The sequence below is a fragment of the Dendronephthya gigantea genome, unplaced genomic scaffold, assembly GCF_004324835.1.
Source record: "Dendronephthya gigantea isolate DGI-Jeju-01 unplaced genomic scaffold, DenGig_1.0 000007F, whole genome shotgun sequence".
NCBI lineage: Eukaryota > Metazoa > Cnidaria > Anthozoa > Malacalcyonacea > Nephtheidae > Dendronephthya > Dendronephthya gigantea.
Genome location: NW_021163017.1, coordinates 305,743 through 324,058, shown reverse-complemented (window position 1 = coordinate 324,058; position 18,316 = coordinate 305,743). Strand labels below are relative to the sequence as shown.

At 36.1% G+C, this 18,316-nt stretch overlaps 4 protein-coding genes and 1 long non-coding RNA gene across 7 annotated transcripts; 2 read left to right on the top strand and 3 right to left on the bottom strand.

The window, feature by feature from the left end:
- The first annotated feature begins 6 nt into the window (after positions 1 to 6).
- Positions 7 to 3,471, top strand: LOC114516970 (putative sodium-coupled neutral amino acid transporter 7). Its single transcript, XM_028536592.1, has 8 exons — positions 7 to 424; positions 858 to 1,056; positions 1,380 to 1,494; positions 1,599 to 1,688; positions 1,764 to 1,827; positions 1,904 to 2,166; positions 2,293 to 2,492; positions 2,575 to 3,471. The coding sequence occupies exons 1-8, from the start codon at positions 119 to 121 to the stop codon at positions 2,739 to 2,741; spliced, it is 1,404 nt and encodes a 467-aa protein (XP_028392393.1). The 5' UTR covers positions 7 to 118; the 3' UTR covers positions 2,742 to 3,471.
- Positions 3,472 to 3,530: 59 nt separating this feature from the next.
- On the bottom strand, positions 3,531 to 3,913 carry LOC114516916. Its single transcript, XR_003686332.1, has 3 exons — positions 3,782 to 3,913; positions 3,654 to 3,703; positions 3,531 to 3,573 (listed from the first exon to the last, which is right to left on the bottom strand). It is a non-coding gene; the product is annotated as an uncharacterized LOC114516916 (long non-coding RNA).
- Positions 3,914 to 7,942: 4,029 nt separating this feature from the next.
- On the top strand, positions 7,943 to 13,057 carry LOC114517041 (copine-3-like). Of its 2 annotated transcripts, none has more exons than XM_028536684.1 (16): positions 7,943 to 8,210; positions 8,825 to 9,004; positions 9,151 to 9,219; positions 9,335 to 9,409; positions 9,484 to 9,567; positions 9,642 to 9,731; positions 9,847 to 9,945; positions 10,045 to 10,131; positions 10,347 to 10,406; positions 10,492 to 10,625; positions 10,788 to 10,842; positions 10,971 to 11,022; positions 11,315 to 11,439; positions 11,883 to 12,046; positions 12,296 to 12,368; positions 12,476 to 13,057. In XM_028536684.1, exons 1-16 carry the CDS (start codon positions 8,040 to 8,042, stop codon positions 12,575 to 12,577), a joined length of 1,620 nt encoding a protein of 539 aa, XP_028392485.1. In that variant the 5' UTR covers positions 7,943 to 8,039; the 3' UTR covers positions 12,578 to 13,057. The 2 variants fall into 2 exon arrangements, with proteins under 2 accessions (XP_028392485.1, XP_028392484.1); XM_028536683.1 differs by having other exon boundaries at positions 11,315 to 11,460.
- A 5-nt stretch (positions 13,058 to 13,062) lies between these two features.
- LOC114517042 (1-acylglycerol-3-phosphate O-acyltransferase ABHD5-like) lies at positions 13,063 to 15,579 on the bottom strand. The gene is made up of 5 exons (XM_028536685.1): positions 15,415 to 15,579; positions 15,200 to 15,276; positions 14,154 to 14,678; positions 13,729 to 13,840; positions 13,063 to 13,659 (listed from the first exon to the last, which is right to left on the bottom strand). Exons 1-5 carry the CDS (start codon positions 15,447 to 15,449, stop codon positions 13,374 to 13,376), a joined length of 1,035 nt encoding a protein of 344 aa, XP_028392486.1. The 5' UTR covers positions 15,450 to 15,579; the 3' UTR covers positions 13,063 to 13,373.
- Positions 15,580 to 16,024: 445 nt separating this feature from the next.
- LOC114517018 (protein ABHD4-like) lies at positions 16,025 to 18,292 on the bottom strand. 2 transcript variants are annotated; one of them, XM_028536659.1, is made up of 5 exons: positions 17,781 to 18,292; positions 17,516 to 17,592; positions 16,911 to 17,435; positions 16,683 to 16,794; positions 16,025 to 16,579 (listed from the first exon to the last, which is right to left on the bottom strand). In XM_028536659.1, exons 1-5 carry the CDS (start codon positions 17,828 to 17,830, stop codon positions 16,276 to 16,278), a joined length of 1,068 nt encoding a protein of 355 aa, XP_028392460.1. In that variant the 5' UTR covers positions 17,831 to 18,292; the 3' UTR covers positions 16,025 to 16,275. The 2 variants fall into 2 exon arrangements, with proteins under 2 accessions (XP_028392460.1, XP_028392461.1); XM_028536660.1 differs by having other exon boundaries at positions 17,904 to 18,291.
- Between the last annotated feature and the right edge of the window lie 24 nt (positions 18,293 to 18,316).

Below are 18,316 nucleotides of genomic sequence, written 5' to 3'. Positions count from 1 at the left end.
TGTACATTAGCGCTGTCACCATCTTTTGATGAACTTGTAACAAATTAACAATAGGACTGCCAATAATGGTTATCTAAATGAAGATAGCTCTACTAAATTATGTTCTGTGACAGAGGATATGGGGAATGAAAGGAGCAAATTGAGGACTATGGAAGATAAAATCGTAAGGAGTGACGAATCTAATTATTTCAGTCCTTTTGGAGGGTCATCGACCGAAGTTCAGTATAATTCAATAAATTCATCAAGTGACGATCCAGTTCTGGCCTCCGGATCTTCAACAAGTTCACGAACACGCGCTTATGGATTGCCATTACACAGGGCTGTTGTTGTTGTAGCCAACGCGGCACTCGGCGCGGGCATGTTAAACTTTCCTGAAGCTTACGAGAAGTCGGGAGGTTTGGCCTATGCTTTGACAGTTCAAACCGTGAGTTGCCTGGTCATCCTGGATATATATATATGGTCCTGTTTATATGGTCCAACTAGGCGGGATGGGGCATGTATGGAAAAAGCAATGCCATGTTGAATCTAGATTAAGTGTGTGAGATCAGGTTTTTCAAAAAGAATTACTTTTAGCCCTGCAAAGGCATGGTCAGTAAAAGGTCGTCCCGCTTAGCTTAGATAAATTGTTTATATGGAAATCATGAATGAAGGATGTAGCTTGCAGGCAGGATCAAACAGGCCCTAAAGAAGTAGTATGCAGTAATCACATGCACAATAAATTAAACAGACTAAATATCCAGACATAATTGGGGTTGTGGCAGTTCGGAATCAACCCACAATGAATTGCTTATAGCACAGCTCTAGGAAGGATACCAGGAATAGAGTAATTGATTTGAAATTATCAATATTTTTTCTAGTGCCTTGTTCTGTTGATAATAGGATCATTTTTTATCCTTGGTTATTGCGGAAGACTGCGTCAGACTAAAAATTATCAGGACACCATCCGAGATTACTGCGGTCCCATTGCGCAAGTTGTTTGCCAAATTAATGTTGTTCTCTATATGTTCGGCTGCAATGTTACACATATGATCTTGATTGGTGACCAGCTTACAAAGGGTATATCTTTATTGAGCATTAAAATTCACTTTTTAACTAGTGGGATGAATAAGCCCCATAAATATAAGTATACTTTTGCATTTTTGCAAAAAAAAGAGTTTTAATCTATAAAGTCCCATTGTCTCGTATTCTATTTTAAAATTATAAAATCTCAAAGAAATCCTGTTTACTCATCAGTTGTTTTGCCATTGAGTGTATATAAGAACCACAATCAACATCAACCATGATTGCATGCATGCATGCTCTGGGTACTCATCAAATTCTCACCACAGATGTTAAAAAAAAATAAATTTTCTTGAAAATCATTTATTTTTCTTTTATAGCAATTGATCACGATGGCTGGTATTTTGACAGGAGATTTGTAATTACTGTTGTTTGCTGTGTTTTTATCTTACCATTATGCATACCAGAGAAACTCAAAGCAGTGAGTTATTCCAGGTCAGTGCAATCTTTATATTAGACTGCACTCACTTAACTATCATCCTAAACTTTCCTCAATCTATATCTAATATTTTTTATTCATTTCACTCCATTGCCTGTAGTCTTGTTGGTGGTTTTGGTGCTATATTTGTTTGTTGTGTGGTGGTATCAAGGTATTATACTGGCAGTTACAGCCCTCCCGAGAACTCAAGGTAAAACGGTTGAACTATATTTCTTTTTCAAAAAGCAGTATTCTTATTTATCATATTAAATTGTTCTTGTTCCAGTGAAAAAAAATGGTCAAGTTCTCAAATTTTCGCTGCAGTACCAGTAATTTGCTTTGGTTTCCAGGTGAGAGTCGTATTGATGAACTCAAATGATCTTCTGGTTACATTGTATTATGTTGAATAAATTTATCTATATTTAGTGTCATGTGACAGCAGTCGCTGTTTATGCTGAGCTACGTCGACCAACCTTAGTAAGATTTGGCCTGGTCACTTTTCTTGCAACGCTCATATGCGCCGTACTTTACTCTCTGACTGGTAGCTATGGTTACTTGACTTTCAAGCATAATGTGAACAGTGATATCTTGGTGAATTATCGTCATGGGGATCATGTTGCTACCTCAGCAAGAGTCTTTATAGTGCTTGTTGTGTTTAGTACTTTTGCTATTTGTCAATTTGTTGGAAGGTAATGAGGTCTCAACTGACCATCCTGTTCAGGCAGAGCAATTAGAGTTTTCACCTCGATTATTTGTACAATTTAGTTCAGAAGTTAAAATTTTCTGTTGTTGTAAGACAATGCAATCAATTTTAGGTCGGCAATAATTGGTTTATGGTGTAATATACGAAAGCTTACTGCAGCTGAGATAGAAAATTACAAAGGGAAGCGTCGTGTGATTACATCAATAATCTGGTTCTTCAGCAGTCTGGGCATTGCTGTCATTGTTCCAACCATAGCAGATGCCATCGCCATTGTCGGGGCTTTGGCTGCCCATTTTATTTTCACTTTTCCAGGTGAGGCTGGAGGATTTAAAGTTTAATAAGAGGCTGTAATCATTGGTAAATATAAAATGGTGTATGAAATTTCTGTTTCCAGGTCTATGTCTAATTCAACTCATGTTACAAGACTATCATCCAATGGAAATAAGAAGAAAGCTAGGTTTGGCAATAGGTATAATCTATGTTGTGATTGGTATGTTTTTGTTTGGTGTGACAGTTACAGCAGCCTTGATGAGTGATATTGAAGGAAAGTACCTCGCCTAGCCAAGTTCAGAATTGTTTATACAATACCTAATATATAACAGAAATGCATACATTCTAATTACTAATTAGGTACAATTTATATTCACTGATTGAGCAGTATAACTGTTAAAAATGAAAGCAGAATTTACATTGCCTTTTATGCAAGCTGAATTTACGAATTTATGTGCGAAGCACATATTATAGAGAGATGTCACGTGAAGACAAGTTCACTCAATTTTGCCTTGATTTTATACTCTTGATAGATGAGAATGAGTGAATAAGTCCGGTACGGTCATTGAACTCAGTGGGTGCGGTTCGGATGATGCACTTAGAGGCAGAACATTCGTGGCTAATTCGCTCATTCACATTAATCAAAAGAGGAAATTTGAAGTATTGAAATCTATTGTGTGTAAAGATTCCGTCTTAAAATAGACATTAGGTGACTTGAATAAGGCCCGTTTCTGACGTCGAACTTTTTTGAAGCTCGCCGTCTGAGCAACGCAAAAAATAGGTAAATAAATCAATTTAGGAATTCGTAGATAGAGATTTTAACGATATATTTATAATTGAGGGAACTGAAAAAACATATTGAATGAAAATTGCTTTTACTTGACGCTAGCTGGGTAGCATTCAAAGCTAGTCATTTTACAGAAAGTGTCGAATTAATTAAATAACATATTTTGATTAATTAGGACTGTTTATATGTGATACTGGCTGTTTTTTCAAACAAAACTATCTTGCGATTCCGTCCAAATTAATCTTTACAACAGAAAGAGAGTGTTTCATTTAACTGCATTCTGTTTCGTCCTTTGTGTTTTTACTGGTGACCAGTTGAGCGTGATTGGTGATGTAACTGGTAAAAGAAAATGGTAGAAATGTGAGATTTAGGAAACTGGTTGGTCGCAAATTGTAGCCCTTTTAATGAAAGCTTACGTGAATTTGTCTTCGACTGTGATCTACAGGAGTACCTCCAGGTTTTCTCACTGTAAAAGAAAGAAACTTGAGCATTTGAAAGGACGATAAATGAAAGGAATCGCTAAACAGGTGAAGTTTATACATACCTTGTTGGGTGGTGTTTTGAGACGCATGCTGGCTACTTGACCAAGCCATCTGTTGACTGTAAAGATTACTTGAGTGACTATATATAAAGATACAATATAGTGAAGTAACATCAATCTGACTTCATGTAAGTATTGTTCTGCCTGTGGTAGTCCAGATATTAGTGTCATTCCTTGTTGGAGAAGTGCTGCTCTAAAGTGCACGGTTTGGTGAAACTCTTTCGGACAACATGCTTAAGAAGGAACGACACTATTACACCTGTCATTTCATCGATAAAACATTTAATAAAGTGTTGACTAAGCGAGTTTTCTGAGCAAGACGTACCTCGTTTGTGAGTTGTTTGACTCTCGTGACGGTGTTCTCATTGCGGTAGGTGTTTTAGACGATTCGTGTCCGGCCCCAGGCGTGTTTCCAGCCCTTCGAAGATAAAGAATTTTCCGTCGGGATAGAGTAGTTTTAGAATATAGTTACCACAACACATGCATGACATCAAGTTACCTCAAAAGATTCGCTACAATTCCTGGGGTACTTCTTTGACGTCCCGAAGGTGGCGTGCCTTATCAGAAGTAGCAATGAATTGTTAGGATGGTAATTAGAGGGTGAATGAATGGTAATTAGAGGGTGAATGAATGGTAATTAGAGAGTGAAAAAAAAAATTAGAGAGTGAATGAATGGTAATAAGAGGATGAATGAATGGTGATTAGAGGGTGAACGAATGGTGATTAGAGGGTGAATGAATGGTGATTAGAGGGTAAATGAATGGTAATTAGAGGGTAAATGAATGGTAATTAGAAGGTGAATTAATGGTAATTAGTGGGTTGTTCTTACCTATTCGTCCTATCATTCCGTTTGATGGAGGAGTGCGTACTGTTAATCGAATGGGACCAGCTGGCGTCTTGGGTGTCTTCGGATGAAACAGAAGGAGTGAATCGATGCTGCTACAATATTCATCTTACTCTACCCTGATTTACTGGAATTGGTGACATGAGTACATGGGTTGGTCAGAGTGGTTGTCTCAACTGGGACGTTTTTACTTACATCACGTTGCGACCCTTTCATTGCGTTCATCATTTGCGGTCTGCAAAACGTTTGTTAAAAGAACGTATAGTTTATTAGAAAACCTGGATTCATAGATAAAAGGATGGTGTGTACCTCTCTTTAGGAACTACGTCATTTTGTACGTTTTGATAACATGTCAACGACTTGTAATTTTTATGAAAACTGTCAAATGACTTACGTGACTGGGGCTGATCTGGAGTATGGAGACAGCGGTCCGTGAGGAGTGGAGGAGTTATAATGACCTTTGAAAGGGGAATACACACGATTTACGAAATATGTCGTGCAGGAACCCCGAAATACGGTACAATTAGCTCGTTTTACCTCGTTGATTTTGTCGAAGTGGGTTTTGTCCAGGTGATACTCCCCTTATACTGTGGGGTGTCCCTACGGACCCTGCCCTAGAGAACAACACAGCACATTGTAAATCAATAGCATGTTGCATGGGGGAAGCTACCCCACCAAAAATATTTGAATCTAACAAAAATTTGTACTAAAATTTGTACTCTGAGTCGGGTAATTTTTCCGGAAATCATTCGTCTGTCTACCCCTAAAATTTTTAGGACCTTGCGCCTATGGTGCATGTTTTGAATTCAACTCCTTTACTTTCATAGGCTTCAATACCTTGACAAACTTCCTCTGTTCTTTGGATCACCGTTCTAGGATGAAAACAAACACAAGGATTTCGGGTTAATAGCTGAATCTAACGCAGAAAATAGTGAAGACGAGGAAAAGAAATTATCTTGGTTAGTTCAATCTAAATAATAATCTTGTACAAACCGTCACACCAAGCATTTTTTTCATCATGTTATTTTCTTCCAGGAGTTTTCGCATTTCCCTGTAAACACGTTCACTTTTATGGTTATAGTAATTGAGTAAATTTCATCAAACATGGCGTTAAATCAGCCTGGATACAACAATGCGTCAATTTTATCCCGACTTTCATGGATGCTTAGTTGCTTGCCTCTCTAAATCCTGACATCGCCGGTTACTTTGGCTGGGATCACCAGGATTGTTAGTCATCTAAACGAGAAGACCATTTTTTAATATCCTTATTGTATATAAAACGAAACTGGGCGTTTTTTTTGCGCAAACCATTGACCTTTTGATGATGAGCGGCAAGACGTTTTCGGTGTGATTTTTGAAAGTCCAGGACCTAATAAATGAGTTGAGCAAAAAAATTGAAACAAATTTTAGAAAACTGATAAGTTAAAATTAAGGTTTTATTCATTTAATTAAAGACATACTTGGAAATATGGCTTAAGCTGTTTCTTCAGCAAATCGGCTGGATCCATGAAAAATATCTCTACGTCTGGTTTAAGCTATATTGAAAGTATTGTTTTAAATGTAGCATTTTATCCAACAGGTTCCAAGAAACGTAGAATAGTAAATTCATACAAGAACATCGACTTTTTTATTACCAAAGACTTACATTTGATGTCAGAGGGATAACACTACATGATGACTTACACACAACACATTTTTGGGCTGTGCTTGCTAAAATAATCAGAAAATCATTTGAAAAAAGACATTTCCTATAATCCAACCTCAAGCGAGGCATTATGCTGTTAAAAGCTATCACCGTTTCGGACCATTTTTTTGCAAACAATATAGGAAGTACCTTGTATGCATTCTTGACAAAATACATGACCGCAGCTTGTTAAAAAGAACTTTTTACTGCTGCTTCCAGGTTGTACAAAACACGTATTGCAGTGGACCCAATCCATTTAAAGACAAAACGCACGAAAAGGATTCTCAACAGTGATTTCCACCGTGTGAAAGTAGTTTTTAATCCACATATAAAACTAGAAAATTGTTTTCTGAGCGTTAGTCTCAGCAGTGTATTTGTTTTTTGATAGTTTTAAACTTTTTTTCAGTCTTTTCTCATTTTTTGTTGTCCGCCATCTTTGATTGAAACTTTGAGAGGAGGCGGGAAATATTTTTAAAAAAAACAACAAAATCAGTCACAGTCCAGAAACGTAATGCAGGTCAGTGAGCGTTCTAATAGAAATAATTAGGAAATTCTATTTCACACTGAAAATTCATATCTTCATCTATAACTAACTGTAAAAAATACATTTTTAGACAAAAGTCGATTTGGTTAAGACCATTCTAAAGTCCAACAATAAATATTTGATATTCTTTAATACATTCAAGGTTCAAACTTTAGTATAAAAATTACAATTAATTTGCTATCTGGTTGTTCGGTAGTCTTCTCGATTGTCCTGTAAGTGCACCTTGCCACTTTCTGGGTCCACAACTTTTGGTCCTTTTTCCAAGATTTGTGAGATCCGAAAACGCTTCATTTTACTCATCTTTGGACACACTTCAATCAAAACCTTATCGCCTGTGGTACATTCATTGTTCTCATCATGTGCAAAGTAAACTTTTCTGTGGTTATAATACTAGGAACAAAATAGATGACAAAGAAACTGTTGAGATATCGAACTTCGAACATAATGGAAGTTTTGGAATTTAAAGAAATATCTACATGGTCAACTTAAAGAATTTGTCAGAGAGTGTTCTATGAAGTGGGTCTAAAAATATTAGGCAATGGAGTTGGAATGATTTATACCTTTCAGAGTTGTGTGATTGAAAAGGAGAAGGCTCTCAAACCTTTCACAAGCAAGTAAAAATGACATGTGGTAGATATTTAGGTCTTAATGCAAAAACTGTATGTTACCTTCATAATATAAGGATGAAGCTTTAATTTTGTCACTAAAACCTTGGCTGTTTTATCCATTTTTGTGCCAATCACCCTCCCTAAAAACTGCGCCATGTTGGATGATTGAAAACGTTATACAACAGACGACATGAAGTATTCCTATGACGCCTAATTTTTATTTTAAAAATATCTTGAATTTCCAGGCACAACCATAACAACTCCTGAGATTTCCATTAACTTCTTTGAGTTCTTTCTACTGATTTCTGATTTAAAATGCTTTAGATCTATTGAAAAGAAATTTAAAATGTTTCAAATTCTTGGGTCTTGAAATTGAAATTGAAAGTGAAATTGAGTTGGCGTTTCCTAAAGTTTTTGCAATTATTACTTGAGACAATGCATGATTCCTGACATATAGGATAAGACACTAATTCGGGCTCTGGTATTTTATTTTTGACAAGCATCAGATGTGACATTTGAGGTGTTTTTTTTTATGTGGCAATTTGACATTCGTATAACAAATATTTATTAAAATTTGCAAAATGGCTCAACCTTATGCAACGGCTGCTCCTTCTGCTCCAACTAATCCGACAAATTTGGTGACCCAAGTTCAACTTTCTATTTCTTGCAAAGGCCTGATCAACAAGGATACTTTCTCAAAGTCTGATCCTTTGGCCGTGGTTCACCTCTTCTCAGGAAATCAATGGATTGAGGTATAAAATTCAAAATATGTATTTTCATATCTTGATTCAATTAATTTAATATAGTGCTAATAATCTCAAACAAATAATCGCGTTAAACAGGATACAGGATGTAGTTAAATGACAAACTAGGAATGCCTTTATTATTTGACTTATCTCAACGTTTTTTAGTTAGGAGATAGCATTTTTAAAATAATCATCATATGCGAAACAGCGTGAACTCCGCGAAGCCAATATATCAAATTGCTGGGTAGGCTGTTGTTTTAGAAATTCCTGGCTGTTGTTTTAGAAATTCTTGTCAGAAGATCTTCTGAAAGTGCTTTACATTGGTTAAATGTCTATATATATTTTCGTTTGCGTTTTCATTCAAATATTCTTTCCACAAACACCATGCAACTACAAATAACTAAAGTACATCCACAACTATTATTTACTCTGTCTAATAGCAGACAATCATACTTGTCATTTGAAGAGTGTCTCTGCTAATTACTCCCCTGTTCCCCTCATTGATCTATCAAATTTGTGCTAATGACTAGTCAGTTATATAACCAACTCTAGTTTTTCTTTCCCAGTCTAACACAAGAGCAGCTCAGGCATGAAATTATTTGTTTTATTGCAATGTTTAGGTTGGGAGGACAGAACAGATTAAAGACAACTTGAACCCAAATTTTGCAAAGTCCATTATAGTAGACTATCATTTTGAAGAACTGCAGAAGTTAAAGTTTTCTGTGTATGATATTGATGATCCCAAAGAAAACTTAAGTAAAGCTGACTTCTTAGGAAATCTTGAAACTACCCTTGGACAGGTACATTGTTAAAATAATAATTGAATGTATCATTTAATCAGTAATATGTATGATAAAAAAAATGGTATATCTTGTGAAAAATTGGAAAATAAGCCCTAGAACTATTTTCTAATTCCTAAAGTGGTCTAGCTTCTTCTATTGTATAGCTTGTCAGTTCACAGAAGTATTCAAAACCTTTACAATTGCCTAAAACCACCAATGCAGGAACAATAACGGTCAGCCATATCTTGTTATCTACCATTCAATCATTTCTAAAGATAAAGTATGAAGTTTTGAGTCATGCATAATCTAAGAGAGTGTTAATGTATTGGAAATATTTACACATTGCAGATTGCAGCTGAAGAGTTGGCTACAAATCATGATTTGGTTGATTTCACATTTAGAGCAACCAAGCTAGATAAAAAGGTGATTACATCCACTTGGACCTACATATAAACTGCAATATGTTGTGTATAAGTTAGTATTAATTTATTTTCAAGGACTTCTTTGGTAAATCTGATCCTTATTTGGAGTTTTCAAAAGCAAAGGAGGATGGCAGTTTTGTTGTGTTCCACAGAACAGAGGTACCCTACAACAGAATAGGCTTCAAACAAATTCACCAATACAATTTTCATCTCATCATTTTAAAACTATTCAGGTCGTTAAGAATACGCTAAACCCGTCATGGAAACCTTTTCAGTTGAGTGTTGTCAACCTTTGTAATGCTGATCTAAACAGAACAATTAAGGTAACTTGTTTTAATTGTTTATGTTCAAAGTAAAGTTGTTATGATGACCATGCTAATTTGTGTAAATTGCTCTTGATTGTAATTGCTCTTAATTGCTAATTTGTGCAAATCGAAGGTCGACTGTTACGATTGGGACAGCGATGGTAGCAATGACTTTATTGGGCAGTTTACAACAAATCTTAATGAAATGGAAAAGGCTGGAAAACCGCACGAGGTGAATCACCATTACTATTAGACAATATATTTAAATCATATTTTCCTGGCTTCATGTGAGTCAATTCACTTCTGACCATTGCTGTATTAAACCTTACAGATTTCATGGCCCTGCATAAATCCAAAAAAAATGTCTAAGAAGAAAAACTACAATAATTCTGGAATAATATACTTGTCAAGATGTGAGGTATGAAAAAGAGCTGGAAACCTCATCCCTTTCCAAGAAAAAATGTGTCAATATCTTCATATACCATCACAACCGATGCCCAATTGTCATTGTCATTAATTTATATTTTATTCTGAGAGTCATTTATATGATAAAAATAATAAGTTATATGAGGAATATAGATACTTTATATCAAAATCCAAGATTATCTTTCTAAATTTCTCTTGTTGCTATAGATTTTAAAACGTTATTCCTTTTTGGACTTCATCTCTGCAGGACTACAACTTAATTTTTCTGTAAGTCTGTTGGAATATCAAAAGTCTGTACTTTCCAATCTTAGCCTTTCTTGAATTTACCAGGCATTTTTTATCAAAAAATTAGGTTGCAATCGACTTCACTGCCTCAAATGGTCACCCTGCACAGAATACTTCATTACATTATATCAACCCATATCAACCAAACGAGTACTTGAAGGCTCTAACGGCTGTTGGACAAATTATACAGGACTATGACAGGTAAACGTTAGAGAAAGAAAAATTCAATGTGGATGACCGACATTGGGCGAATATTTTAGGTCAATCTCAACTGAACCACTGACTGCTACTGGATCTTCCAACAGAAATGTTATGCTTGGTTCAATTTAGTTTAGTAATCTGAATTTCCTTTTCTTCTTGTAGGGATAATCTTTATCCTTGCTATGGATTTGGAGCAAAGCTTCCTCCAAATAACCAGGTATATGAATTGCTCAGATATCCGATTCCTGGAATGCCAGAGATTCAATATATGTATGTTTGAAAAGTTTAATAAATGCCATAGACTGGAATAAGAGCTATAATTGAAATGAATGTGCTCATTTTCAGGTATCTCATATGTTTGCATTGAACTTCAATCCTCAAAATCCTTATTGCGCTGGTAAGAAACCATAGAAAGTGTCCCCTATGATCTTACAATACTACCCACACTAGACCTCCATGACTGAGATATTGTTTCCCGATAGTTCACTAAGTTCAGACCCAAACCATAACAGCTGAACGGTAGATACTACTCTCACTGGACCATCACGTTAACACGTTTGAGAAATATCCATTTCAGATAGTGTTTAGGCTCTAACCATACATAGGTAGTTTAGACGAAGTAGTTTAATTACCGCAGTTCGGTGGTAATTAAATACTGAACACTGTACAAACACGTTTGTATTCACTAGGTATTCAGGGAATCGTCCAAGCGTACCAGTCCTGTCTACCCAGTGTCACTCTGTATGGTCCAACCAATGTCTCGCCAGTAATTAATCACGTGGCGTCGTTTGCAAGACAAAGCGTCGCCGCTGAAGTACGTCCTATTTCTGAACAGGTCATTCCAAGTTTGAGTTATAAAACTTTCCACTCAAAAGTAATGCACCGGCTGGTGGTTTGAAGTTTCTCAAATCCTAATGCTGTATCTCACTATATTCTATAACTCGCTCCTCTAATATTATAATAAATCATGCATGTTCTTTTAAATATATTTGATGCGTGATCATATCGAGAAATATAGACGTTAAAATATTTAAAAGTTCTCTGGGTAAAATAGTTAATATTATTTTACGAGCTTTCGACTGTCTGTCTACTGACTTTGAACAACGGGTGGGGAAAATGCCGTTGAAGACTGAGAGACTGTAGATTCCACCTTTTGAAGACTGTAGACTGACACTCGAAAGCTCGTAAAATAATAAATATTTTAACCAAAGAACGTCTATATTTCTCAAAACCATATTCTCTCCTACATGCTCACAGAGTTACCATATTCTACTCATTCTCACTGATGGTGTGATTTCTGACATGGACCAGACAAAAACAGCCATCGTAGAGGCCTCTTCGCTGCCGATGTCCATCATCATTGTTGGAGTTGGAGCAGCTGATTTTGATATGATGGAAGAACTTGATGCTGATGACAATCTGTATGTAATGTATGCGATGATATTTAGAATTTATTGAAGCAAATGGTTTCGGTCACGTACGATTTCGGTGGTGTTATTTTTTGTGGCATTTCCCAGTTTCTGGTCTTAAAATATTTTTACACTTCCAAATGCTAATCAAGTCAGATTCAGAAAAACGTTTTGAAAACTGCTCTAGATTTTTCTATGCGTGATGCACTCATGTTTCCCCAATTGAATCAATGTTCCATAAACCTATTCTTAATTCTTTAGACTAACTTCTCCGAGTGGTAAGAGAGCGCAAAGGGATATCGTACAGTTTGTACCATTTAGAGATTTTCAAAATGTAAGTTGGCTACTTCGCTTAATTCCATTAGCATCGGATTCGATGTCTATTCGCCGCTTCTTTGAACAATATCAGTACTTAATCCTTTCGTATACCTATATATATAGTCTTCACCTGCCGCCCTGGCGAAATGTGTCCTCGCTGAGGTTCCTGAGCAAGTGACTGGATATTTTGGTTCAAGGCATATTGCGCCAACGCCGCGAAGATAACGAATGATGATAGATAATAATGAAACTTCACGAGGATGTTCATATAGTCAGGTATAATAATGCTTGAGAACTTAGGGCTGTAAAGATATGAAATTGCATAACTGTCAGGTATATTGATGGTTGAGTTATAATAATACAACCGTGCAGGGTAGGTAAAAAAGCCTGGCTAGCGAGTTTGCATGGTTATAATATTGGCATAAGAAAATCTCCAATATTGTTAGGTAGCTATTTTGAAATTTAATTGGCATGTAGACTTTTTAGCACTAAACATACTGAGTACATCGCCGTGAATTCGGTCATTTTAGGGTATGTATGAAATTCACAAGACAACGTACGTTAAGTTAAGCTATCGTAAGCACTCGCACTGACCCTTCATCGCATTCCTGGTCATCATGCAGTGACAGTGATAGTTTTGAAGATCATAAAATGAACACCTTATATGCATGGGATTATATATATATATATGTTTATATTTATTGATTAAATAATTTGCACATATATTATTTACATTGTATGTTCAACCAGATTTATATGCTCCCATAATTTTACTAACTAAAACAAGTCCTGTGGCTGTGGGCTTTGCCCAGTGCTGAGCCTGATTTCACCGTAAATTAAAACGCGAGATTTTCCGTAGAAATTTAGTCTCGTGAATTGAAAAATTGCGTACCCCTATAAATTTTACCGTATCTCTACCATGACCTCAATCAACTTCCTGTTTTTCTCGAAAGCTATTTACAATTCTAAGAACTGACAAGCGGATTAACATAACAATGCATGCTTCCCGCGGCCAGTTAAGTTAAGTCGAAGTCGTCTCAACTTTTTGACAAATATCTTTGACCATTTTGTTGAATGCATCGGGTCTGTCAGCAAAGGCGTGATGGCCTGCATTTTTGATGCTGCATATTTCAAACTGTTCCGGTCTTCTGTGTTTAATATCATTCGTTATGCTGTCATCAATCCGAGTCCTGGAGCCAAATAACATGAAAACCTTGACTTCAGGACTCAAGTCTTCAATGCGACGCATCATTGGAAACCTCGGCCAAAGATATGGAATGGTCAACCTTTTAAAACCGGTCTCGCCACTGCAAGAAAATAATTGAAAATGAAATCGCCTTGCTTTGTAAACAGAACGAAAACTAAACAGACGTTACCTGGGTGTCTGTGCGTTGCAATGGTACAAATAGTTTGGTATTGTGTCATCATTGAAGACGCTTGTGAATTTTTTCTCCAAATCTGGTCGCGTCGTCCGTAGGAAGACTGGACCTGCAACAGTGAATTGATTGAATTATGAACATTGAACAGATGTATGGTAAACTCTTTGAAAGACTAAAGGTAGTTTCTCTTGGGATTAGAGTTGCCAGGGCCTAAAGCAAGGTATAAGAATTGTGGATCATGGACAAGGGTGACTGGGTGATTGGACCGATTGAATCTTTACTGAGAAAAGATGATGCTTCATTGGAACCACATTTGAAATCCAGGAGGAAAGGTTTGTGGTTAACTGTTGATTTTACCTAAGTACTAAAACTAACTTGATGTATGTAACCAGGATATTGCTGTTTTATTCAGTCATAATTACCAAGTGGTCCAACAAATCTTAAAGCAGCATAGGGATTGAAAGGACTTAACATGGCTGCCATAATTTTAATCCACTTTGGTACAGACTCGTTGCTTTCCCAATCTTGCGTCTTCTCTGTGAATCCCCAAGGATCAACCAGGATCAATGATTTTACATGTTCCGGATGTTTAATTGCGTAGGCATATGCTAGATATCCACCAAAACTGTGTCCGATCAAAATACAAGTCTCAAGACCTAACTCCTTTACAGTATCTTCAATTGAGTTGATAAATGTTTCCTCAACAATCTGGGGATCCTCATCAAAATTTGGCCTTGAGCTACGGCCAAATCCTAAGAGATCAATTGCATATACCGGCCTGTCCTCTGCAAGTTCTTTAATGTTCATGACCCAAATACCAAGGCCTGCTCCAAGTCCATGTATCATCAACACCGGGGTTTTTTTACCATCTGGATTGAAGACCACTGTCCAGATATGATCTTGTTGGGTGGTTGTGATGTACCGTCCTTTCTGGTCGATGTTTAAAGCTATTTTAAGATTTACAAGTTGAGAGATATAAATTAGATATTTTGACATGAGCTTCTGTTTAAAGGTAGATTTTCATTCAGTGCAAAATGTCATGCAAATGACTATAGACACACCCCTATAGACACCCCTATACATGGCCGCACCTTCCTGAGGAAAATTTTCGGTACGGGTCTGGTTAACTTAAAAACAATACATGAAATGCTCTTTATTTAGTCTTTCATGCCATGATAAATTAAAGTTAAATATTTGCATGTTATGACGTTCAAGGTCACAACAAGGTCTAATCGGGTCAAAATGGATTTAATAAAATACTGCACGTGATATTAAATCATCCATATGTGAATAGGAATATTGCTAATTTTCAAGCCAAGATTTCCATTTTTCTTGTCAATTTTTTTTTGAAAAAATATCCAGAGTTTAATACAGGAAATAGATGAAAAACTCTTGAATAATATGCCGAAAAAAAAAGAGAAAACACCGGCAAGTAAATAGTTGATTGAAATCTAAAACCACAACTCACTTTTCAATATTCTCGATTCGGCGTCTTCGAGAAGCGATTCTGATGTTGGGCACCATCTTAGCCAGTTCCAAAGCCAACTACAAAAAAAAATAGGAGTTTGAAACACTTTATAAAGAGTGACAAAATCGGCAACGTTCTCACGTGTTGAGCTGTAAAATCATTAGGATTAACAATAAATTGTAAACATTCCAAAACGCACTGTTAAACTGCCTCACCTATTTTCTGCGGGATTTTCAACGATTTCACTCATGTTGCTACGCAGGATATTAAATCCAAGACAAAACTACGGTCATCTTGTGATATTTTCACGTATTTTGTACATATTTAAAACAAAAAACGACCTGATTTTCGCCTTAGGTAATTTAATATACGTGCGTATTTGTAAAATTTTGAGACAATGTTTACATATTTGATACGTCACTCCCAGTCAAAACAGTGCTTCCATGACATGGAATAAAAAATTTCCCTCTACCCAAACAAATATTCCGAGAATTTGCGAACGTTCTATTTCCGAGAAATTCTGTAAGCGTTGCATCAAACTCAAGGGCATTTACGAAATGATAAAGTTACATTAAACGATGCGCTAATTTTTTTAAAGCTTTCAAAATTGAATTACGTTTTTTTTCTCAGAATTTCTGAGATATCGAGTTCCTTGTTTCCTGAAATTCCTTGAAGAAAACGTTAAGCTAAAGCATTAAAAATATGTAAACATCTCGTGACCCAGTAAATGACGCACAATTGACCGCATTTGCGTCACACTAGTTCTTATTAATAATGCAATAAAGACAACTTTAGGAAAGCTTCTCTTTTGAACGAGTATAGAGAAAGAGTTTTTGTGATATCTGACATTCTTTTACGAAGCAATTCTTTATTTACAATCTAGCCTAGTTTACAACAAATTCGATTGGTCAAAGTATATACATTGAATTACTGGCAATTGATTAATTTCGTTATAAGAATATATAAGATCTGAGCAATTTTGACTTCCATATATTGTGTCCTTGATTCAAATATATATCTTATTATAAAATGGAATTGTAATATTCTATCTACACTATTTACATGTATTCAACGACCTATTCCCCTTCTATTGTTAAATCGAATTGCTTGTCAAAGGACTCACAAATTCCTGTCATCACACTGTTAAAATACTGAGGTTGGTCAGCATATACATGGTGACCAGCACCACTAATTGTGTAAGTACTGAATTGATTTGGATGTTCTTTCACCATTTGTTCAGTCATTGAGTTGTCTATCCAGGAATGTGAACCAAACAACATGGTAACTTTAATTTGCGCATTGATGTATTTCATTCGGTGAATCATGGGGAACTTGGCCCAACCATAAGGTAGAACTAATTTCTTGAATGCAACCTCACCACTAAAATTAAAAGTAGAGAAGAGTCACAACGTGAAAGTTATAGTTAACAGTATACTTACTAACAAACTTACACTAAACATAACTTATAAATGCATTCACTAACCTTGGCTTTTGAGCATTGCAGTGATAGATATAATTAAGTATTGTATCATCGTCGAAAAGACTTGAGAACTTTCTCTCCAAGTCCGGACGAAATCTTCGCACAAGCGATGGACCTATATAGTAAGATAATGTTTTCATTACCATGTTTTTAATCCTTAACGTAGCTCATATAACACTAGAGATGTTTTAGTGATATGGACACTTTAGTTGGCAATGAATTATGTAATACCTAATGGTCCAGCAACCCTAATCCCAGAAAATGGATTAAATTTTTGCATTATGTTCACCACAAGTTTGATCCATATTGGAATGGAAACATTGCTATCCCAATCCTCTGGTTTTTCAGAAAACCCCCAGGGATCAGCAAGGATCAGTGATTTCACTTGCTCTTGATGTTTAATGGTATAAGCGTAAGCTAAATATCCACCAAAACTATGCCCAAATAAAATAAACTTCTCCAGGCCTAATTCTTTTCTTGTGTCTTCAATTGAGTTGATAAATGTCTCTTCAACCGCCTCTGCCTCGCCATCAAAGGACGGCCGAGAGCTCCGAGCAAAACCCAGCACGTCAAAGGTGTGTACGGGGCGGTCTTTTGACAGCTCTTTTATATTCAACGCCCACATACCAAGACCAGCACCAAAACCATGTATCATTAAAATTGGGGTCTTCGTTCCTTCTGGATTGAATGACACTGTCCATATCTTTTCTTGCTGTGAGGTTGTCACATAACGTGCCTTGTAAGGCACATCCAATTCTAGAATAATGCAAACAGTATGTTATAAAAAGGTTGAGGATATAGTCTTCAACTTGCCCTTGATAAGAGACACTACATACTTTTCAAAATTCTAGCTTCAGCGTCCCTGAGCAGTTCATCGGATGTTGGACGCCATCGAAACCAATTGGAATACCAACTGAAGAAAAAAAGACAGACTTGTGTCACCTGGATAACTTGTGTAAGGGGGTGATAATATGTCAAATCAACATTTTTTTTCATGCAACCAATTATAAAAGTGAACATATTTAATCATTGACCAAGATATATGTGACAGTGCTCGCCTATCAAGTTGAAAATAAGAAGTAAGAACAGTCATATATAAACCTTGGAAGCTTTGATGTAATTCTATAGTTTGGAGAGAGCAAGGAGTTCATTTTTCAATTTTCGCTGGTTGGTTTGGTTTTAACTTTTAACGCTTGAAGAATTTATATGGCCATAATTACCCACCGACTTTGAGTTTCAACGTATTCTTGTTCCTCCATTGATTACAATGTACACTTACTGACTCAACCTCTGAAGCCGCTTTAGTACTGATATTCCATGCAAAGATAACGTAATTTCTATTTCGTTCTTGGCAAAAAAGACAGAAAACGCTATGTAATGTTTGTTTACATTCTTCCCAAAATCATATACGTACATTTAATTCTATAATGACGTCATTGTTCATCCTTCGTCATGACTCGTCGTTTCCGAAGTCACTGTAGTATTATGATACCGGCATTTCGGGCGATTGGCAGATTTTCTTTATGATTTTAGTCGTGTAGATTCTAATTTTTTTACTGAGTGCAATTTTCTTAGAGGCTTTTGACCTCTGAAAGAGTGAAAAATGTTCAGAATAAGTCAATCACGTTTTTTCGTCA